This window comes from Juglans regia, chromosome 7, assembly GCF_001411555.2.
Source record: "Juglans regia cultivar Chandler chromosome 7, Walnut 2.0, whole genome shotgun sequence".
In the NCBI taxonomy this organism is placed as follows: Eukaryota; Viridiplantae; Streptophyta; class Magnoliopsida; order Fagales; family Juglandaceae; genus Juglans; species Juglans regia.
This window is the reverse complement of record NC_049907.1, coordinates 38,196,342-38,215,430: the sequence shown is the minus strand read 5'-3', so window position 1 is coordinate 38,215,430 and position 19,089 is coordinate 38,196,342. Positions and strand designations below refer to the sequence as shown.

The 19,089-nt window shown below is 38.3% G+C and overlaps 3 protein-coding genes across 3 annotated transcripts; all 3 read right to left on the bottom strand.

Annotated features, from left to right (window-relative positions):
* Positions 1 to 437: 437 nt before the first annotated feature.
* LOC108988635 (late embryogenesis abundant protein 2-like) lies at positions 438 to 1,187 on the bottom strand. The gene is made up of 3 exons (XM_018961951.2): positions 1,045 to 1,187; positions 774 to 908; positions 438 to 519 (listed from the first exon to the last, which is right to left on the bottom strand). The coding sequence occupies exons 1-3, from the start codon at positions 1,096 to 1,098 to the stop codon at positions 439 to 441; spliced, it is 270 nt and encodes an 89-aa protein (XP_018817496.1). The 5' UTR covers positions 1,099 to 1,187; the 3' UTR covers position 438.
* Positions 1,188 to 9,984: 8,797 nt separating this feature from the next.
* LOC109016336 (late embryogenesis abundant protein 2-like) lies at positions 9,985 to 10,917 on the bottom strand. The gene is made up of 3 exons (XM_018961952.2): positions 10,775 to 10,917; positions 10,504 to 10,638; positions 9,985 to 10,248 (listed from the first exon to the last, which is right to left on the bottom strand). Exons 1-3 carry the CDS (start codon positions 10,826 to 10,828, stop codon positions 10,168 to 10,170), a joined length of 270 nt encoding a protein of 89 aa, XP_018817497.1. The 5' UTR covers positions 10,829 to 10,917; the 3' UTR covers positions 9,985 to 10,167.
* Positions 10,918 to 12,042: 1,125 nt separating this feature from the next.
* On the bottom strand, positions 12,043 to 15,642 carry LOC108984567 (beta-amylase 1, chloroplastic-like). Its single transcript, XM_018956573.2, has 4 exons — positions 14,864 to 15,642; positions 13,566 to 13,776; positions 13,229 to 13,339; positions 12,043 to 13,147 (listed from the first exon to the last, which is right to left on the bottom strand). Exons 1-4 carry the CDS (start codon positions 15,472 to 15,474, stop codon positions 12,341 to 12,343), a joined length of 1,740 nt encoding a protein of 579 aa, XP_018812118.2. The 5' UTR covers positions 15,475 to 15,642; the 3' UTR covers positions 12,043 to 12,340.
* Between the last annotated feature and the right edge of the window lie 3,447 nt (positions 15,643 to 19,089).

Here is a 19,089-nt window from a genome sequence, read left to right as displayed (position 1 = left end):
GATAAGTTAAACCTTCCTTATTTACGCATCTGTTAGTAGTTTTTGGGTTCTTTATCGTTTATAGGTAATTTTCTTTTGTGTCCTGTTAAGTCCAGAATGGGTCCTGTAACATGGTTTTCCTCCACCTAAAGTGAGGCATATCTCAATAAATTCGACAAACTGTTCGCTTTAAAAAAAAAAAAAAAATGGTTGAACACCATTATGTCAAAGGGAAAAAAAAAAAACGCCTTTATTCCATCTGGCTAGCTATTACAATGAAGAAGCTGGCAAAAGTATGAAAATCAAAAGGCTTTAATACAACCGACTAAAGAGTTCTTTTGAAAAGAGAGATCAGACCATGTGAAAGCAAAAACCTAGAGAAAAACTAAATCCAACAATTCATGCAGCGTGCATGCATTACGAGAGTCGACCCATGCAATAGGCCGTACTGGTTTTGTTTCATTTCTTGTCACCCACTCCAAGTGTGCACTTCACAGTGTCCACAGCGCCCTGAGCCATGCCTTTTACCTGCTCTCCTGTCTGTAACAACAAAAATATTGCACTGTGTGTGAAGCTCGATCCGGCGTAATCAAGCTGGAAAATACTTTTTTAAAAAAAGCTGGAAAATAGTCCTAACATTGTGATGTGCGGCTAGAATCCCGTGTTTCATATAGGTTTTTATTGCAAATTGACATGATACGAACCCCAAAACACACACCCAGACACTTCAAAAAGTGAGGAGGGTCCTAGAGGCAGAAGACGGGGGTAAAAAAAAAAAAGGAATGAAAGACAACCTGCTGGAGGAAGCCGGCAGCTTGCTCCTTGTTTTCTGGGGCAGCGTTCTTAGCTGATTGAGTTGCATCAGCAGTCTTGTCCATGGCTGCATTGGCTGTATCCTTTGTGGATTGCATCCACTCTTCAGCCTTCTCCTGCATCCCCAATAAAATGCTCAATTGACAGGCATACTTATATACACGTACTTAGCTGAAAAGGGTTCTAAGTAGCTAGATAGATTTACATCTATATATATATATATATATATATGCACGTTTATTATATTCCTACCTGGCACTGGCCGTGGGATTCCCCTGCCTTGAGATTTTGCTTTTCACTGGACATATTTGCTATGAAGTTAAGAACCAAAACAAAATACTACAATGCCTGAATTACTATATAACCAAATTTTGTATCCTTGATCTCAACGTTGCAATTCTCTGTTTGTTTGAATTGTATTTATAGCAGCTAGGAGTACATAGAGAAATGACACGTGGGAATTGGGAGATTTTCCTGGGCACACACGTGTTTGGTTTACCGAAGGTGCAGAGCGTGTATTTCTGCCTTTGAAATGGGCATTTGGGTGACCGGATCTTACTGTGGGTGCATATAGTCCAGAACTACAGAGCATGGAGGAAACGGAAACCATCCAACAAACACCAAGAATTGCTGAACCGCTAGTAACCAAAGGAAGAAGAGGAGAAATGGTTGTTGTCTGAAGAAGAATATTATTATTTATATTCAATTTTATCATATCTCTGATCATGTCGACTAACGTCTCACATCCTAAATAAATTTTTTCAATAGCATATGAAATCGCTTAAAATGTGTCCATCAATTAATGGGACAAGAGATAATAAACTTGTCAATTAGATATGCTAATTTTATAGATTGTTGGATCGTGAAAATGAAAATGAATATAATTGTTGGAGGTTATTGGAGATTATGAAAATAATTAAAGAAGTATAAATAATAATAAAAATAATAATTTATTATTATAGAGAGTGTGATGACTAATCCAATTTAGAGTTCAAGTTATGAGCGATTAGCTAAAAGTCAAAAAGTGACATATGAGCTAAATTTTAATTTTTGAAATAGCTAATCCAATGTCAATGCTCTAAAAGTCACCGAGCATTTCTTTTGAAAATAATATTGGGCTTTCCAATAGGAACTAGTAAACCCAGGCAAGTATTTGGGTTTTTCGATTCCAAAGTATTTGGGGTCTTCTAAGTTCTTTTTCAAAAGTGTTAAATTTGAGTTTATTTTTAGAGTAATAGTAATTAATGATATTTCAAATTATTTTTGCAGTTTTAAAATTTGTAAGTTTCATGTATATTTTTTTAAGAAAAGTGAGGAAACCTGGTATACACATAAAAAAAATTATTTTTTAATATTGGATCTCACTTTTTTTTTTAAAATAAGTGTGCTGAACTTACATACTTTATAATTGTATCTAATATTATTCTTTTTTTTGTATTCATTAGATAATTAATATTCTATGAAATGTTGTCCATTTTAGAGATCACTCAAAAATTGTTGAAGAAAGAACTTGTTGAAAAGAAAGAAATTGTTTATATATAAAGAGTCAAGAAACATGATCGAGCATGCAATTCGAACGGCCCACACCAATGATATATAGGAGTTAGAGAATGTGCGCAGGCACGTCAATGTGCTACTTGAATTGGATTGGCCGCATGACAATTAATTATATTGGCCATGCATTAACATATCAACGAAGGTTAAACATATAATTCAAGCAGCTTTTTGCACAAAAAAAAAAAAAAAAAAGTATTATTATTACGTTTTGCATTATTTTTAAGCATTAGTTGCATCTACTGAGAGGAAAAGAGGGAGAGAGAAAAAGATAGAACAAAGACAAAAGTGAGATTTTTAGGCCTCCTCGTTTGAGGGACCTCGTGCTGTCATGGCTATTGCCATGGCCCCTCGTGGAGGCCCCACGCTGGCAACAAAGACTAGATCCTTCGCTAACTTGGTCATGGCTGTCCCTCAGCCTTTGCCAGAAGTTAACCTCCCGATGAGGCCCTCCAAAATCATAGACGGTCAAGTTTGTTTGATGTTTTGAAGGAAAGAAATGGCAGTGTCGGTAGCTCCATTCAGATATTCATTGGTCTTGAAGTTTCTTAGGCAGAGGCCTACACTAGATGTAGTACGATTATTCATACGGAATAGATGGGGGCTAGTGGAGACCGTGGTCGTCTCTTCAATGAGCAAAAAACGAAACGTTTTTGTACGTTTAACATTGGAGGATGATTTCAACAAAGCTTTTTCACGAGAGACAAGTGAGATAAATGGTGTGCCTTATAGAGTTTTTCACTGGATGCCGGGTTACACGGAAGAGGAGGAATCTCCGATAGTCTCGGTCTGGGTAATGTTTCCAAGTTTACCACCAAATTTTTATCATGATTCCATTCTCAAGATACTGATGGCACCGCTTGAAAACTTTATTCAATCTAATAACTCTACACGATATGCGATCAGAAAGGAAGGCGCAAGAGTTTGCTTGGAAATGGATTTCTCTCGATAGCAGATGGATCACTTTTGGATAGGGCACTGAGGTCTGGCTTTAAGCATGTGGTGGAGTTTGAGACCTTGCCAGCGTTCTGTCTGTTCTGTAAAATGTAGGGCCATAACTCACGGACTTGTAGGAAAGGCAATAGCAATAGAGACCTTGCAAAAGTAGGGAAACATAGGGTTTTCAAGGAGTACTAGGAAGTAAGAAGGGGTCCAAACGTTGCAAGGGTGAACGATAACACGGTAGGAAGAAATGTGATAAAGATTGGGAAGCCCTGGAACAAACTGCATGGGGTGAAAGGGAGAATGAAATGCAAGTAGAGGGAAACTTGGTAGAGAAATAAAACCCAGATATGCAAGGTTTAAATGATATGCAAGATGCACAAGGAAGAAAAGACTTACGGGATTACACGCAAGAGTAGGTTGGGTAGGAATGAGGGTCCTTTAGCTTGAACTCCCCTGTTTACAGGGGAGATTGTGTTTTGGAAATGCAAGAGATTGTACTAGATAGTTTGAAACAATTGTTTGGCGATGGGCATAGAGGGGAACATGAAGCACAAACACAAGACGGAAGAAAGGAGGATATTGTTCTAATTGGAGACATGCCTTTGGATGATTCGAGGCATGAGAAACAGGATGGGGAAATAATGGAAGAGTTCTAATCCTTGTATGATTTTGAGGGGGATGGGATTAAAAAAGTAGTAGGGAAAGAAAAATATTATTTGTCAAAGGAAGGAAATAATGGAGCAAAGATAAGAGAAGCTAAGGGAGAACTAAGCACGTCTAGAAACACAAAGCGGGTAATCACCCGCCCCTCAAAACTTAATTTATGAGAGGCGCAATTTGTACTGGAATATCAGAGGCTTGGGTACATTAAGGGGAAGGTTGAAGAAGCTGATTAAAAAGTTTAATCCCAAAATAGTAGCACTAGCAGAGCCTTTTGTTGATGAGAGGAAAATGGGCAATCTAAAGAAGTACCTGTGGCTAGAGAATGGTTGGTCTAACCAAGCTAAGGCTGGGAAACTTTGACTATTATGGGAAGAAAGTGTAAACGTGAGCATCTAGCGAATGAGGGATCAATTCATTTCGGTAAATATGTTGGAGGGGAGAACGGAATTCCTAATTACATTCGTAAATGCTAAATGTAATTATGGGCTTCGTAGACAGTTATGGAGGGATTTAGAGGAGGAGGAGCAGAAAAACTTACCCTAGATGGTCTTCGGGGACTTTGATGTTATACAAACTAACGATGAACAAAAGCGAGGCTCCTTGCCCTCTGAAAGTGTTGGAGGAATTTAATTCCAAGATCAATGGGTGTGGGTTACTGGAATTAAATTTCCAAGGTAAGAGGCTAACTTGGTGTAATGGGCAAGAAAGATTAGCAAGGAGTTAGACTCAGCTAGATTGAGGTTTTTTATAATACTAAGCTTTTAGACTAGTTTCCTCAAACGTTGTTGACTTACTTGGGGCGTAGCACCTCGGATCACTCGCCAATGATAGTCTTCTGTGATCAGAAGTCCCAAAGGTATGGGTCATCCCCGTTCCGTTTCTAACAGATGTGGATGGAACACAAGGAGTTTTTCCCATATGTCAAACAATGTTGGAAGGAGGAAGGGCGTAGTAGAGGATTGGAGAATTTGGCATTTAAACTTAAGCGAATGAAACAAGCCTTTAAAACATGGAACAATGAGATATTTGGATGTGTTGAAATAATGATCTGAGATATAGAACTGAGGATTGAATTGCTAGAAACTTGCCTACAAGAAAAATATGAAGAAACGGTGGAACAAGACTTTTTAATCTCAAAACTTGAGCTGGATATCTTGAAGAACAGGTATGAGTCTATGCTTGTGCAAAAGCCAAAGTTAAATGGCTAAAAGAAGGTGATAACAATACACGATTTTCCACTTGGTTTTGAAGAGAAGGCAGCAAATTCAAGTAAATCAAATGATCAAAGTGGATGGAACTTTATACGATTCTCCTACGGCAGTTCATGAATTAGATGTCCAATATTTCCAAGAGTTATTGAGTAACAGAGGCGAGGGGGACCTTCCAGAGTCGAGCTCGTTAATTGACAAAGAAATAACGGTAGAGGAGAACAAAGAAATCACCAAGTGCCCTGTAGTGGAAAAAATTCGCCAGGCCCTTTTCAGTATCCCAGTGGAAAGTAGTCCGGGACTAGACAAATTTGGTTTGGGTTTTTTCAGAACATGCTGGAAATTTGTACAAGGGGATGTGGTGGTTGTCGTAAAGGAATTTTTTGAAGGAAAACAACTCCCAAGGTTTTATACAGCATCCTATAGGGGTGTACAGGAACCGACCAAACCGGCCGCAACCGACTGGAACCGACCGCCGGAGTCAGGAACCAGCCGCAACCGGTGAAGAACCGGCCGGCGTGCGGTAGATATTTGCTGAAACTGAAGTTTTCCGGTTCGGTCTCGGTTCGACCCAGGGAAAAACCGATGAACCGGCCGACCGATTCTATTTTTTTTTTTTTTCATTTTATACCTATAAGAAACGACGCCGTTTCACTTAAATGAGTGAAACGACATCGTTTTAATCCACGTAGTTGAAAAAAAAAAAAAAGCAAACGGCGTCGTTTGGTTGAGACCAAACGATGACGTTTCATGATTAGGTTAAAATCCCCCTTCCCCTTTCTCGTTCTCATCTCCTTGCGCCGTTCTGCGTCTCAGCTCCCTCTCTCAGATTCTCTTGTCTCTGTCTCAGCTCCCTCTCTCTCCGATGCCGTCCCTCTCTCCCTCCATCCATTTGTGCCGTTTCATCCATTTGTTTTGTTTCAAGCTTCCATCTCCGATTTGTTGAGGTTTGTTGATGGGGACCACGGTTCTTTTATTTTTCTCAGAGAGGGTACCAATAGTGTTGTGATAATGTGATATTTGTTGTGAATCATTTGATATTTGTTGTATATCTTGTAATTTTGTGAATCTGTGATGATGGAGTTTGAGTTTACGTGTAACTTTCCTCAAACCGAAGTTTTCCGGTTCGGTTTCTGTGTTTCTCGTTCCTCTCTCTCTCTCTCTTCACGCCGCCGACGACACCGACGAACCGACCGGTAGAAAACCGAGACCGACGTCGACGGTTTTCTTCCCCTTCACCGGCCGGTTTCGATCGAGATATTTTTTTTTTCAGTGTATCGGTGCGGTCTCGGTTTCAACTCTAAACCGAACCGATAAGTCGGTTTTTCACCCCTAGCATCCTATGTGACTCTCATTCCCAAAGTATAGCAGCCCACCGGGTTTGAGAAATGTAGGCCTATAAGCCTATGCTTCATGGTTTATAAAATATGTTCTAAAATAATTGTAGCATGGATCGCACATCTACTGCCGAGAGTCATATCTGTGGAACAATGAGCCTTCATTTCCAAGAGAAGCATTTTTGAAACATAAGCAGAAATGGCCCAATCCATTCATAAAAAAAAGTTCGGAGGTAATGTGATACTGAAAGTGGACATGTCCAAAGCGTACGATCGCATGAATTGGAATTTTTTGTCACATGTTCTGGAATCCTTTGGCCTTTCGAAAGAGGTTTGTGGGTTAATCAAGAATTGTATTACAACACAATAGTATTTCATTCTCCTAAATAGAACTCTAAAATGCTTCTTTAAGGGGGGAAAGAGGACTTCGACAGGGGACCCCCCTATCGCCTTATTTATTCATCCTAATGGAGGAAGTCTTCACAAGGACGCTAAAAAGGAATTTTGAGAATGGATCTATTGGAGGCTTCTCTCAAGCTAGAGATACACCATCAATCCTCCACTTGTTATATGCGGATGACATAGTGATTTTCACTAATGGAACAAAGAAGTCTATTAAAGGTCCTGGAGTTGTATGAACAGTGGTCTGGGCAAAATACAAATAAGGAAAATTCGGCCATTTTGTTCTCAAAACACATTACTCCAGCTACAAGAAGAGAAGTCCTCAAGATTACGGGCTTTGAAGAATGAAGCTTTCCGTTTAAATACTTAGGGGTGAACATATATAGTTAGCGGCAAATTAACTAATAGACACCTGGAAGAACTCATACACAAGATCCATGAAAAAGTAAGTGGGTGGAAGGCCAAACTACTCTCAGTAGGTGATAAACTTATTCTTCTCAAGCATGATTTATCAAGTATACAAGTTTATCTTCTTTCGGTTTTACAGGTGCCTAAGTCGGTTTTTGCCAATATTAACGGCATACTTAGCACATTTTATTGGGGTGAAGTGGATGGGTCGCCTAAAAAGAAATGGTACGTGTGGCATAAAATTTGTAAGCCGATTTCTAAAGGGGGTTTAGGTCTACGAGATCTAGAGGAGACGCAAAAGTTCTTACATATAAAGTTCGCTTGAAACATGCTCAAGGATGATTCGCTATGGGCATGTTTCTTTCGGGAAAAATATGCGAGGGAAAATCATTTATCCCTTATGGAGAACACGAAAGGCACTCGTTTTTAGAAAATGGTGATGAAGCAAATCCCGCATGTTTTAGAACTATCCCGCTGGAAAGTGCGCAGAGGCAACGTCAATTTCTGGTTGGACTCTTGAATGGGTGATGGTCCTTTGGCTGACACTCTAGAAATAACCGATTTCCCTAGGATAAGAATATGTGAGTGCAAAATAGATAACGTATGGGATGTACAGCTAATGGAGTGTCTGGTGGGAGGGGAAAAAATGGAGGAAATACTTGAAGCTTTGGGAGACCCTCTAGAGGGACGTGACCTGATCATATGGACTACTTCCGTAGACAGGAAGTTCTCAGTTCGAAGTGCTTGGGAGTGCCTGCGTGTGAAGGCACCAGAGATTCCTTGGTCGGCGTGAGTTTGGCATAAACTATTACAAAACAAAAAAAAAATCTCTATTATGGTATGGAAAGCATGGAATGGTAGTATTAATGTGGATGACAAACTGAGGAGGATAGAGATTTCGGTGGTATCTAAATGTAATCGCTGTCATGGAGGTGGTTATGAGGATATTAACCATATTCTTTATGCTGGAGATTTTGCCCAACAACTATGGAGGAGATGCGTGCAGTAACTGAGAATTAATTTTCGGGAGGAGTTAACGTGGAAGGATAATATGCTTTTATGGTTCTGGCATGCTTCTCGTTCCTCCCAGATGGGTGTAAGTTGCGGTCTTCTTTCTTTGATAATTACATGGAGGTTGTGGTTGAGGAGATGTAGGGCACGAATGGTAGGATAAATGGAGTCACAAGAAGAAGTTTGACAAGCAATAAGATACTGGATGGCTAGGTTGATGAAGGAGTCCTCAAATTATCGAAAGCAGGTACGTGGGGATCAAGAAATGCTGAATGGGATGAATATTGATGTTATACCAATTAAGGCTAAATGCATACAAGTGGCCTGGTGGACTAGGCCTCAACAGAGGAGATATAAGCTCAAGATGGATGGAAGCAACATCTCTAATCCAGGAGCTTCAGACGCAAGAGGTCTTCTCCGAAATGACCAAGTTAATCTGATTTTTGCCTTCTCGGTAGACTTGGGTATTGGCAGCAATAATGCAATTGAGTTAAAGGCCATCCTGCATGGTCTAAAGCTGTGTCAAAAACAGAAGATTTATAGGGTAGATGTCGATATCGACTCCTTGATGGTGGTTAGGTGGATTAGCTGAGCTAGATGTAAAGTTTGGTACCTTGAAGAATATTGGGAGGAAGTCAGGAAATACTCCAACATGTCTTCCGATAAGGAAATACTCCAACCGATTTTCTAGCAAAACTAGGTGTTCAGAGGAAAGATCAAGTATGGTATAATCTAATGCAAGTCCCTAGGAAACTTTGAGGTCTCATTCGAACGGATAAGTTAAACCTTCCTTATTTACGTATCCGTTAGTAGTTTTTGGGTTCTTTATCGTTTATGGGTAATTTTCTTTTGTGTCCTGTTAAGTCCAGAATGGGTCCTGTAACATGTTATCCTCCACCTAAAGTAGGGTTGCAAATGGTCCGGTCCGGTCCGGCGATGGATTAAATATTTTCGGTCCATCATTTCTCCGAACCGAACCGGACTAAACACCTAAAGGGACCGGACCCGGTCAAGTCGGTCCGGCCTAATTTTTTGTATTTTTTTAAAAAATTAATAAAAAAATTTATTTAAAATACTAAATTAAATTAAGTGACTTATTAATGTGGATTATGTAACAAACTTAATAAAAAAATATTTTATATGGTCAATGATAATAAATTAGATGAAAATTATATTATTAATTTATATAATTACTATATAATTAACTAATTGATATTATATATTAGTTAATTCATAGAATATTAACAAGTGTTAATAATATATTTAAAATTTTATATTGTTAATAGTGATAGGTTAGATGAAGATATATATAAAATATTGTTGATTTATAGAATATTAGCAAGTATTAATAATATATTTAAAAATTTATATTGTTAATTGTACAATTATTATATATAAAATATATATAATATGTATATATATATATTTTTTTCATTCGGTCCGGTCCGGTCCGAAAAAATCCTGGACCGTGGACCGGATTAAAACTTTTCAATCTTCTAAAATATGGACCGGACCGGTCTAAGTCTCAGTCCGGTCCGGTCCGGTCCCAAACGGAGTGGTCGGTCCGACCGGACCGTTTATCACCCCTAACCTAAGGCATATCTCAATAAATTGGATGAAGTGTCTGCTTTTTAAAAAAAAAAAAAAATGGTTGAGCCCCATTATGTGAAAGGAAAAAAAAAAAGCCTTTATTGCATCTGGCTAGCTATTACAATGAAGAAGCTGGCAAAAGTATGAAAATCAAAAGGCTTTAGTACAACCGATAGAGAAAAACTAAATCCAACAATGCATGCAGCGTGCATGCATTACGAGAGTCGACCAATGCAGTATGCCGTACTGGTTTTGTTTCATTTCTTGTCACCCACTCCAAGTGTGCTCTTCACAGTGTCCACAGCGCCCTGAGCCATGCCTTTTACCTGCTCTCCTGTCTGTAACAACAAAAATATTGCACTGTGTGTGAAGCTCGATCCGGCGTAATCAAGCTGGAAAATACTTTTTTTAAAAAAAGCTGGAAAATAGTCCTAACATTGTGATGTGCGGCTAGAATCCCGTGTTTCATATAGGTTTTTATTGCAAATTGACATGATACGAACCCCAAAACACACACCCAGACACTTCAAAAAGTGAGGAGGGTCCTAGAGGCAGAAGACGGGGTAAAAAAAAAAAAAGGAATGAAAGACAACCTGCTGGAGGAAGCCGGCAGCTTGCTCCTTGTTTTCTGGGGCAGCGTTCTTAGCTGATTGAGTTGCATCAGCAGTCTTGTCCATGGCTGCATTGGCTGTATCCTTTGTGGATTGCATCCACTCTTCAGCCTTCTCCTGCATCCCCAATAAAATGCTCAATTGACAGGCATACTTATATACACGTACTTAGCTGAAAAGGGTTCTAAGTAGCTAGATAGATTTACATCTATATATATATATATATATATATGCACGTTTATTATATTCCTACCTGGCACTGGCCGTGGGATTCCCCTGCCTTGAGATTTTGCTTTTCACTGGACATATTTGCTATGAAGTTAAGAACCAAAACAAAATACTACAATGCCTGAATTACTATATAACCAAATTTTGTATCCTTGATCTCAACGTTGCAATTCTCTGTTTGTTTGAATTGTATTTATAGCAGCTAGGAGTACATAGAGAAATGACACGTGGGAATTGGGAGATTTTCCTGGGCACACACGTGTTTGGTTTACCGAAGGTGCAGAGCGTGTATTTCTGCCTTTGAAATGGGCATTTGGGTGACCGGATCTTACTGTGGGTGCATATAGTCCAGAACTACAGAGCATGGAGGAAACGGAAACCATGCAACAAACACCAAGAATTGCTGAACCGCTAGTAACCAAAGGAAGAAGAGGAGAAATGGTTGTTGTCTGAAGAAGAATATTATTATTTATATTCAATTTTATCATCTCTGATCATATCGACTAACGTCTCACATCCTAAATAAATTTTTCATATGAAATCTTAAAATGTGTCCATCAATTAATGGGACAAGAGATAATAAACTTGAAGATAAAAAAAATAATACTCTCTTATTTGCATGCTACAAAATTACATGCCGTGGATGTGAACAAATTCGTGACAAAATCTCCAAATCCTAAATGTTAAGGCCGAAGAGCTTTTCCAAATGAGTAATGATACACCTACAACTAATTTACAACTAGTTTATAATTTATTTTAAATCAACTAATGTAATAGTAACACTTCATTAAAAAGTAATTTCAATTTTACTTAACTACCGTTCATTTTAAGTAGACTTGTAAAGTAGTTGTAGAGTAATTGTAAATTTATCATTTTCCTTGGCCAGATTTTTTTTTTTTTTTTTTTTTTTAGGGGAAATGTTGGTCAATAATGATTTATGGACCTCATGTTCTTGTGTATTAGAAGCATGTATGGATGATCTTGTCATTGATTTTGGTTGGCCGATTTGTAAGAAAGATCACGAGGAACTGAACGCTATCGGTATCCACAATCTCCTATAAACATAGAAGAGTTATATAGAAGCATGGAAGTCAACTGTCTGCATGTGATTCCACAACTGCACACCCTGCTGGAGGATTACATCTCAAAGTTGCCCCCAAAACTGCCGAGCCCTCACAAATCTTTAAACGTCAATACACACTTCAAAATGAAATAGTCGATATCAATGCATTTTGGCACCAATTGCACAATCGTGCTCTGAGAACAGATTATTTGACATTAACTCACATCAAATTAGAGTGTAACGAGATAAAGGAGTATAGATATATAATTACGTATTATCCAGTCAAGAGAGAAAAGACAGTGGGATTTGGGTATTGAACAACAAACCCTATAATCCCCATCTGATAAGACAACATTATACACTTCCATAACCTATAATTGCCCGACAACATTAGACATTTCCATACATGATAAAATTAAAGAAAAGAGCTATAGAACACGAACAGGGCAGAGACCATCATTTGCCACTATATGACTTTGTTCTACCCCCCAGTATCCCAAGTTCAAAAGCAGGCCCGACCTAAAATTCTTAGTGCATAAGAGCAACAGCGGCTTCCTGCACCAAAGGTTGGGTAACATGCACAAAATGCTCAGCTTCCCGCTCCACCTGCTCCCGGCACCTGTGGGCATCCTTTCCTTCCTTCATCTTCTTCACAAATGCCACGAACCGCCTCCAGTTACCCTCTTGGAACAACTGCGGGTTCATCCTCAAGTACGTGAATGCACACATCTCTCTGTCCTGCGAATCGCCTTCTATATTCAATGACGATGCCTGAAGGATCTGCTTATGTGCATCTTCATCATAGCGAGGCAATGCATTTTCCCCAGCAAGTGGGACCTGTGCTTTCTGAGTGGCTAAAGCCACTTGCCTGACAAGCTTCTCAGGTGCACAAAGGGCATCCTGTGGCTGCTCATGATCACGCATCTCAATACAAGTAAAATTGAAGATCGCACCATGACGGGCCAACATCTGGGCAATAGGAAGGTAACCATCTCGGAATCGAGTGTTATAATACCCAGCTGTAAGCTCAGGGGCGTGGGATCGAGTCCCGTAGTGCCAGTGGATGCCTGCAACCTTGACCGAAATCTTAACACCTGTATTCTCAAAGATCGACTTGGCTGATGCAAGTATTCTCTCCCCATGGTCTAGAAGCATCTGGGAGTACCAGCCCAGAAAGAATTCACCATAAGGGCCTTCCCAACCTCCACCTTCTTTTTTGAAAAATCGGGTATCTTCTGGCCAATTGTTGTACTGGCCAGCATCAGTGGGGCCTGTGCTGCCCCATTCCGGCTTACTGGCAGCTTCAGCAGCAGCTTTCAAGCTACTCAGCATATACTGCATCATTTTATGAGTATTAGCTAAGGACTGGAAATCTGCATGTTAATGGCATGAACAAAGAAAGAGATTGTAAAATACCTTGTCATAACACTGGAAGGCACCGATTCCTGGGAACTTCCATGTCCCATTCTGCTCTGGATAGGAAGGATATCGGAGCTCCCCTGCAGGACCCATTCCGACTTGGATTTCCTAAATGGAACAAATCACAAACCATTTAGCCAATAATTTTGATTCATGGTATATGACACCAAACTCTTAATTCAAACGAAAAAAAGGGATTAGCCCTTTGGCACTGCACAATTTAGGCCATTCCTGACCCTTGGAAGTCTTGAATTGCACAGACCACAGTTTGCAAAACTATTGCGCACCAAAAACAAAAAATAAAGATACAATATTGGTGAGGATGAATTATTACCACGATGGTGTCACCAAGTAAGTGTTTAAAGTTATCTCTGAAGGCACGCATGAAGTCAGCATAACACTGGACAGGTGTTCGGCCCTTGAGTACTGGGAGGGTATCACAACCAAGTGATACATACTCATAATTCCTTCTCCCCCATTGATCAGTGTATGCAAGGTCCGGATCTCTATCAGTCTCTTCCACAACCCACTTTGGCAAAGGAATACTGCAAGCGAAGCGAAGTAATTTTCAAACGGACCAATGAACTCGTAACTACTCCAAAACAATATCAATAATTGAAGGCTTAAATCTTAAATAAACTTAATTATTTACTCATAATCTTATCCTCCCCTCATGTGTTACTGTGTCGTCTGAGTAACGCCGCTCCTAATTATCGTTAATTTTTTTTTTTTCACATTTTTTAATATATTTAAATATTTAAAAAAAATACATCAATATATTTAAAATAACATACTTAATCACTAAGTAAAAAAAATAAAAAAAAAAAAATTTGTCGTACACTTAAGCATTACAACTTGGGAGGCAATATAACTTTTTTCTAAATATTTAGACTACGTTTATTTTCGATGAGATGAAATAAATTAAAATTAAAATTAAAAATATATTTTTTTAATATTATTTTTATTTTAAAATTTAAAAAAATTAAATTATTTATTTTATTTCATATAAAAATTTTAAAAAATTATAATAATGAGATAAAAAAAATTTAAAATTTAAAATTTTAACTTTGAAAACAAATCAGGATTTAGTTGAAGGTAGCAAACTACGGTTTTAGAACTATAACTCAAACTCCACTTTTGAAAAATCTGCCTATTATCAATATTACTCTACGTGAAAAGCAGGTAAGCACGTAAATGTGAAAAGCTAAGGTCTCAATGGTATTCGTGCTATCTTTATTCACCTTAATTCATTTTATCTCATCTCATTTTATCTCATCGTTACAATTTTATTAAATTTTTACACAAAATATAATAAATAATTTAATTTTTTTAAATTTAAAAAAAAAAAATTTAATTTTACATAAAATATAATAAATAATTCAACTTTTATTTCCCTATTTCCAAACCAACTAATCTAATCTCAAAATTCAAATCACTCCTAAATTTACTTTTCACATATTTTTGCCAAGCTGCTGTGAGCTCCGCACATCCTTGACGTATGTGGCCTAAAATAAACCCCACGTTGCGTATGCCCGACCCCCACGTTCCCCAAACTAAGACGGACTTAAAAAATAAGCGGAAAAATCGATTTGAATAGTAAAATGCTAGAGAGAGGGGAGAAACGATACGCACGTGACGGAGTCACCGACGTTTCCGCCACATTGGTGAAACGACATGACGGCCTGGACCTTGAGACCGTGCTTCTTTGCCATTTCGAGGAGCTCGGTGTAGCCTCCCCAGTTGTACGCACCCGGCGCGTCCCTCTCCACCAATCCCCACCACACGTCCATCATCACGCCCTCAACCCCAGCGCTCTTCAGAGCCTGCAAGCTCGCGTTCATCGCCTTCCTCCTGTTCACCGTGTTGTTCATCGTCACGCTATCCAGAGGCATCATTACGTAGACTGGGACCCCGTTCCCCTTATCCTGTGCAACCCCCTCCCTGTACTCCCTCGCGGAAACCTCCGTTTCCGGTTCTTTCAGCTCCGTCGCGAATGCTCGACAGGCCACCGATAGATCCGGCCGGGTCGCCCCAAGAATTGGAGACCGGCAAGGGCTCACCGGCGGAGATATCGCGTCGCCAATGTCTGGTTTTTGGACCCTGCATCTGAGACTCGACCCCGGAGGTTTCCACACAGCGGATGCGCTCAAAGTCGCCGTAGGCTCTCCGGTTATGGTCCCGGTCTCCACTGGAATCGGTGTTCCGGCGAGGGCCCCGATCTGGTGCGTCATGCTCAGGGACATTTGTATTGCAATTGCTGAAAAATGGAACCGAAGCAGAAATGTAGAGAAAAGAACGCGTGGGAAAGTTTTGAAAATCGAGAGTAAGTTACTAAGTTTGCCGTACGCTTTACAGTTAGCTTCAGGAATTCGAACCTGAGTAATGAGAAAGTAAGCGAAGGAGGAGCTCTGGCATTTATATAGCTGAGATCGGATAGGATTATTATATTTTCACTCTTTCACAACCGTAAATCATGCGCCACGTGTATACTACACGTGGCGGAAGAGGTGCAGTAGATAAGGCGACGGCTACGATACGTGAGGATGACGGTAGAGATGTTATTGCGCGTGAAGGTTCCAGCGAACGCGATGTAGGCGCTTTGAATTGAAGATTTTGGGGGAGGCGGTGGGAAGTTGGGAACACGTGTGAGAAAGAGACTGGTCACGTGTCCGGAAGATTGGGGACAAACGGGTTGTATATCACTTTTGTTTTCTACGTCTGCTCCGACGTCACGAAAATTAAAGATGAAAAATATAAACACTTTATTTTTTATAATATTTTAGAGCACCCCAGTTAGAATAGTTAAAATTAAAGAATATTTTATTATAAATGTAAGAAAATTTTAATTTTTAATTATTTTTAATTATTTTATTTACATAAATTTTTATATTAAAATAGTTATTTTTTTATTATATAATAATAACATAATATAAAATAAATTTAATTTTAATTATTCACATCAAATCTACATATTAGATTATATATTTATTCATTATATAATAATTAATAATTAATAATTTTAAAAATATTTAATTTTTTTAATTATTAATTTATTTTATTTTATCATATTTTACTATTCTACCTATTATATATTAATTAATAATCATATTCTTATTAAATTAATATATGATTGACTCAAATTAATATATCAATTGTGATAAAATATATAATAAAAAGAAATATAAAGAAAAATAATAATAAAATATGTATTTTATATATGTACAGTAACATTTAAATTTGAAAAAAAATTTAAAAGTCACTGTAACTAAATTCTAAACATTTAAAATTTAGCTAATCTATTGTGAGCTTATTTGCTCTCTAATAGCTAAGTACTTAATGAATTTAGCTTTTAACTAATCTAATGAGAGTATTCTTACATAACAATATTTTTAAAAGATAAATATTTTTATAAGAATGATGATAGGTTACTATTCTACTACTATTTATTTATTATTTTTTTATATTTTATATTTTATTTTATTTAATAATTAAAACAACAAGTATTAATAAAATTATATATTTTTAATTTTTTAATATTAAAAAAATACTTAAAAAATGATAAAAAAATTTAGAATACACCTAAATAATATATGAATAGCAATAAAATAGTATTTCAATCACTATTCTTTTTATAAATGAATCTACCCCCACCGCTCTCAGCTAAGAGCCACTGCTAATTCTAATTAGGTTTTTTTGTTTTTTGTTTTATCTTTGATGTATTTTTTAATATTTTTTAATATTTAAAAATAATAAAATCATAATATTATTAAAAAATATTTCATTCTTTTATTAGTAAGTAAAAATAAAAATTAAAAAGAAATAAAAAAAATTCGAGCGGTAACACTTAGGTTGTGTTTGAATGTTGAAATGAGTTGAGTTGAGTTGAGTTGAGTTGAGATGATAAAATATTATTAGAATATTATTTTTTTAATATTATTATTATTTTAGAATTTGAAAAAATTAAATTATTTATTATATTTTGTATTAAAATTTAAAAAAATTATAATGATAAGTTGAAGTCATCTTTAATTATAAGTTTGAGTTGTGAGACTAGGATTTTTTTTTTTTATAAAATTAATATCATTTTGTAAAAATATTTTTATTTTATAAAATATATTACGTGGATATGACCACTATATAAAAGATAAGACAGACTCAACTCCGTTGACACGTGACGGTCAATGGACGGAGGAAGCTGCCTGGTGATTTGTACCACCGTCAGTCAGTGAAGGTCGGACAGGTTAGCTGAGTTTCATCTTTGGGTACATCTCATTGGGATCTGGAAACTTTTCTGGTCTTTTTTGAAGAAGATGAGTGGCCTTGATCGATCGAGCTGGTGGGCCAAGATTGAAGTACTTTTCCGACCATTAAGCGAATTCATTAATTTTTTAGAAGAATAAATGATAATTTAATAATAATAAAAGAAGGTTTATTTTACATAATGGTATAGAAATATAAAAGAGTTGTAAGGTAATAATTTTTTATATATAATATATTATATCTCATTTCTATTTGTTTGTGTTTTGTGACAATATCAATAAATTAATTTATTATTTTACAATAAGCATCAACTTTTTTTCTTTATAATGAAAACAATGATCGAGCGGTCAAGCCAGGATGAAATCTTTTTGTTTTGGGGGGATAAAATGCAAAACTCAAGATTTGGCCATGCCATCAGGTCACGTTAGAGGACTAGATAAAGGGGGTGGGAGTGGGGGACAAGTTAGGAGGGGCAGGTGGAATCAGAATTGGTCAAAGGGAAGTATGGGAAAAGAAAGATGACACGTAAGGGACTGGTTCTATTGTTATCGATTGACACGCAGAATAAAGATGGATAAAAGGCCTTTAGCTAAATGACTAGACTCTCTCTCAATTTCGTCTTCTTCCTCTTCTGATTAGTGGGATCTTCTTATTTAATAAATGAATTTCTTATTTTTTTTTTATATAGTGAGATTTGAGAGGTATGAGTAATTGTAAATAAATATATTATAGTAAAAACTCTCCTCTCTAATCCTTTATAGATGTAAGTTTAATATCGAATCACGTAAATTCGAGCGACGAGCCCAATTGTGACGCTGACAATCCCTATTCAGACTGCCAATAGTTTCTGACCCCACAACCACGGCCCCTATCACAAAGGTTGTGAATAGTATGCCCCGTGTACACGGGGTCCAAGGCACAACCCAACCGCGATGCAGCGAGAGAGGGCGCCAGCGCTTGGCATGTGGTTCACTGGCGTCATCTGTTTCTGCCGGTGCATCGCCGACCAACCCCCCCCCCCCACTAGGGAGGCAACTCCAACGAAACGACCACAAAACCGTAGTCTTGCACCGTCTGAAGGCCTCGCAGCCCAAGACCGCCGCGGCACAATGGGAACAACTGCGACAACCAGGTGGTCCGCTGGTCACCACCGCTTTCGCCTGAGGGTCCAACTTCTTCGGTGGCCTCACACTAGCATCCCTGCAAGAGCACAGTCCTGTGCACCTGAGATGGTCTCGGACCCACGGCCAAAGGATGGCCACAAGGTGAACGGACACCACTTACGAACCAGGGCCGCCGACATTATTTGCCAAAGTCATGGTGGTCACCTCTTCGGCAGTCGCTCATTAGCACGAAGACCCATCTGCCCAGAAGCCATGCGCTCGTTCAAGAACCACCAACTCGAGAAGCGTCAACTCGGCAGCCCAACTGCTCGGACACCACTCACCCACCGCTCGGGCACCAGTCATCTAGCTCGGGAACAGAACCACTGATCCCCCCCTCCACAGCATGGTGCCACCCGACAGCTCGGCAACCCTATGATCGAGCCCCTCCCCCATGACTTAATGCCTCTCGACAGCCCCTCAATGGAATGGGAC

What these genes read in the sequence shown, in the direction of transcription:
- LOC108984567 (XM_018956573.2), bottom strand. Translation starts at nt 15,474, where the DNA reads ATGTCCCTGAGCATGACGCACCAGATCGGGGCCCTCGCCGGAACACCG. An exon ending in AACGTCGGTGACTCCGTCAC is followed by an intron (nt 13,777 to 14,863) that starts GTGCGTATCGTT and finishes CTTCGCTTGCAG; the next exon opens with TATTCCTTTGCCAAAGTGGG. An exon ending in TACTTGGTGACACCATCGTG is followed by an intron (nt 13,340 to 13,565) that starts GTAATAATTCAT and finishes TGTTCCATTTAG; the next exon opens with GAAATCCAAGTCGGAATGGG.
- LOC109016336 (XM_018961952.2), bottom strand. Translation starts at nt 10,828, where the DNA reads ATGTCCAGTGAAAAGCAAAATCTCAAGGCAGGGGAATCCCACGGCCAG. An exon ending in AATCCCACGGCCAGTGCCAG is followed by an intron (nt 10,639 to 10,774) that starts GTAGGAATATAA and finishes TTGGGGATGCAG; the next exon opens with GAGAAGGCTGAAGAGTGGAT. An exon ending in CTGCCGGCTTCCTCCAGCAG is followed by an intron (nt 10,249 to 10,503) that starts GTTGTCTTTCAT and finishes TTGTTGTTACAG; the next exon opens with ACAGGAGAGCAGGTAAAAGG.
- LOC108988635 (XM_018961951.2), bottom strand. Translation starts at nt 1,098, where the DNA reads ATGTCCAGTGAAAAGCAAAATCTCAAGGCAGGGGAATCCCACGGCCAG. An exon ending in AATCCCACGGCCAGTGCCAG is followed by an intron (nt 909 to 1,044) that starts GTAGGAATATAA and finishes TTGGGGATGCAG; the next exon opens with GAGAAGGCTGAAGAGTGGAT. An exon ending in CTGCCGGCTTCCTCCAGCAG is followed by an intron (nt 520 to 773) that starts GTTGTCTTTCAT and finishes TTGTTGTTACAG; the next exon opens with ACAGGAGAGCAGGTAAAAGG.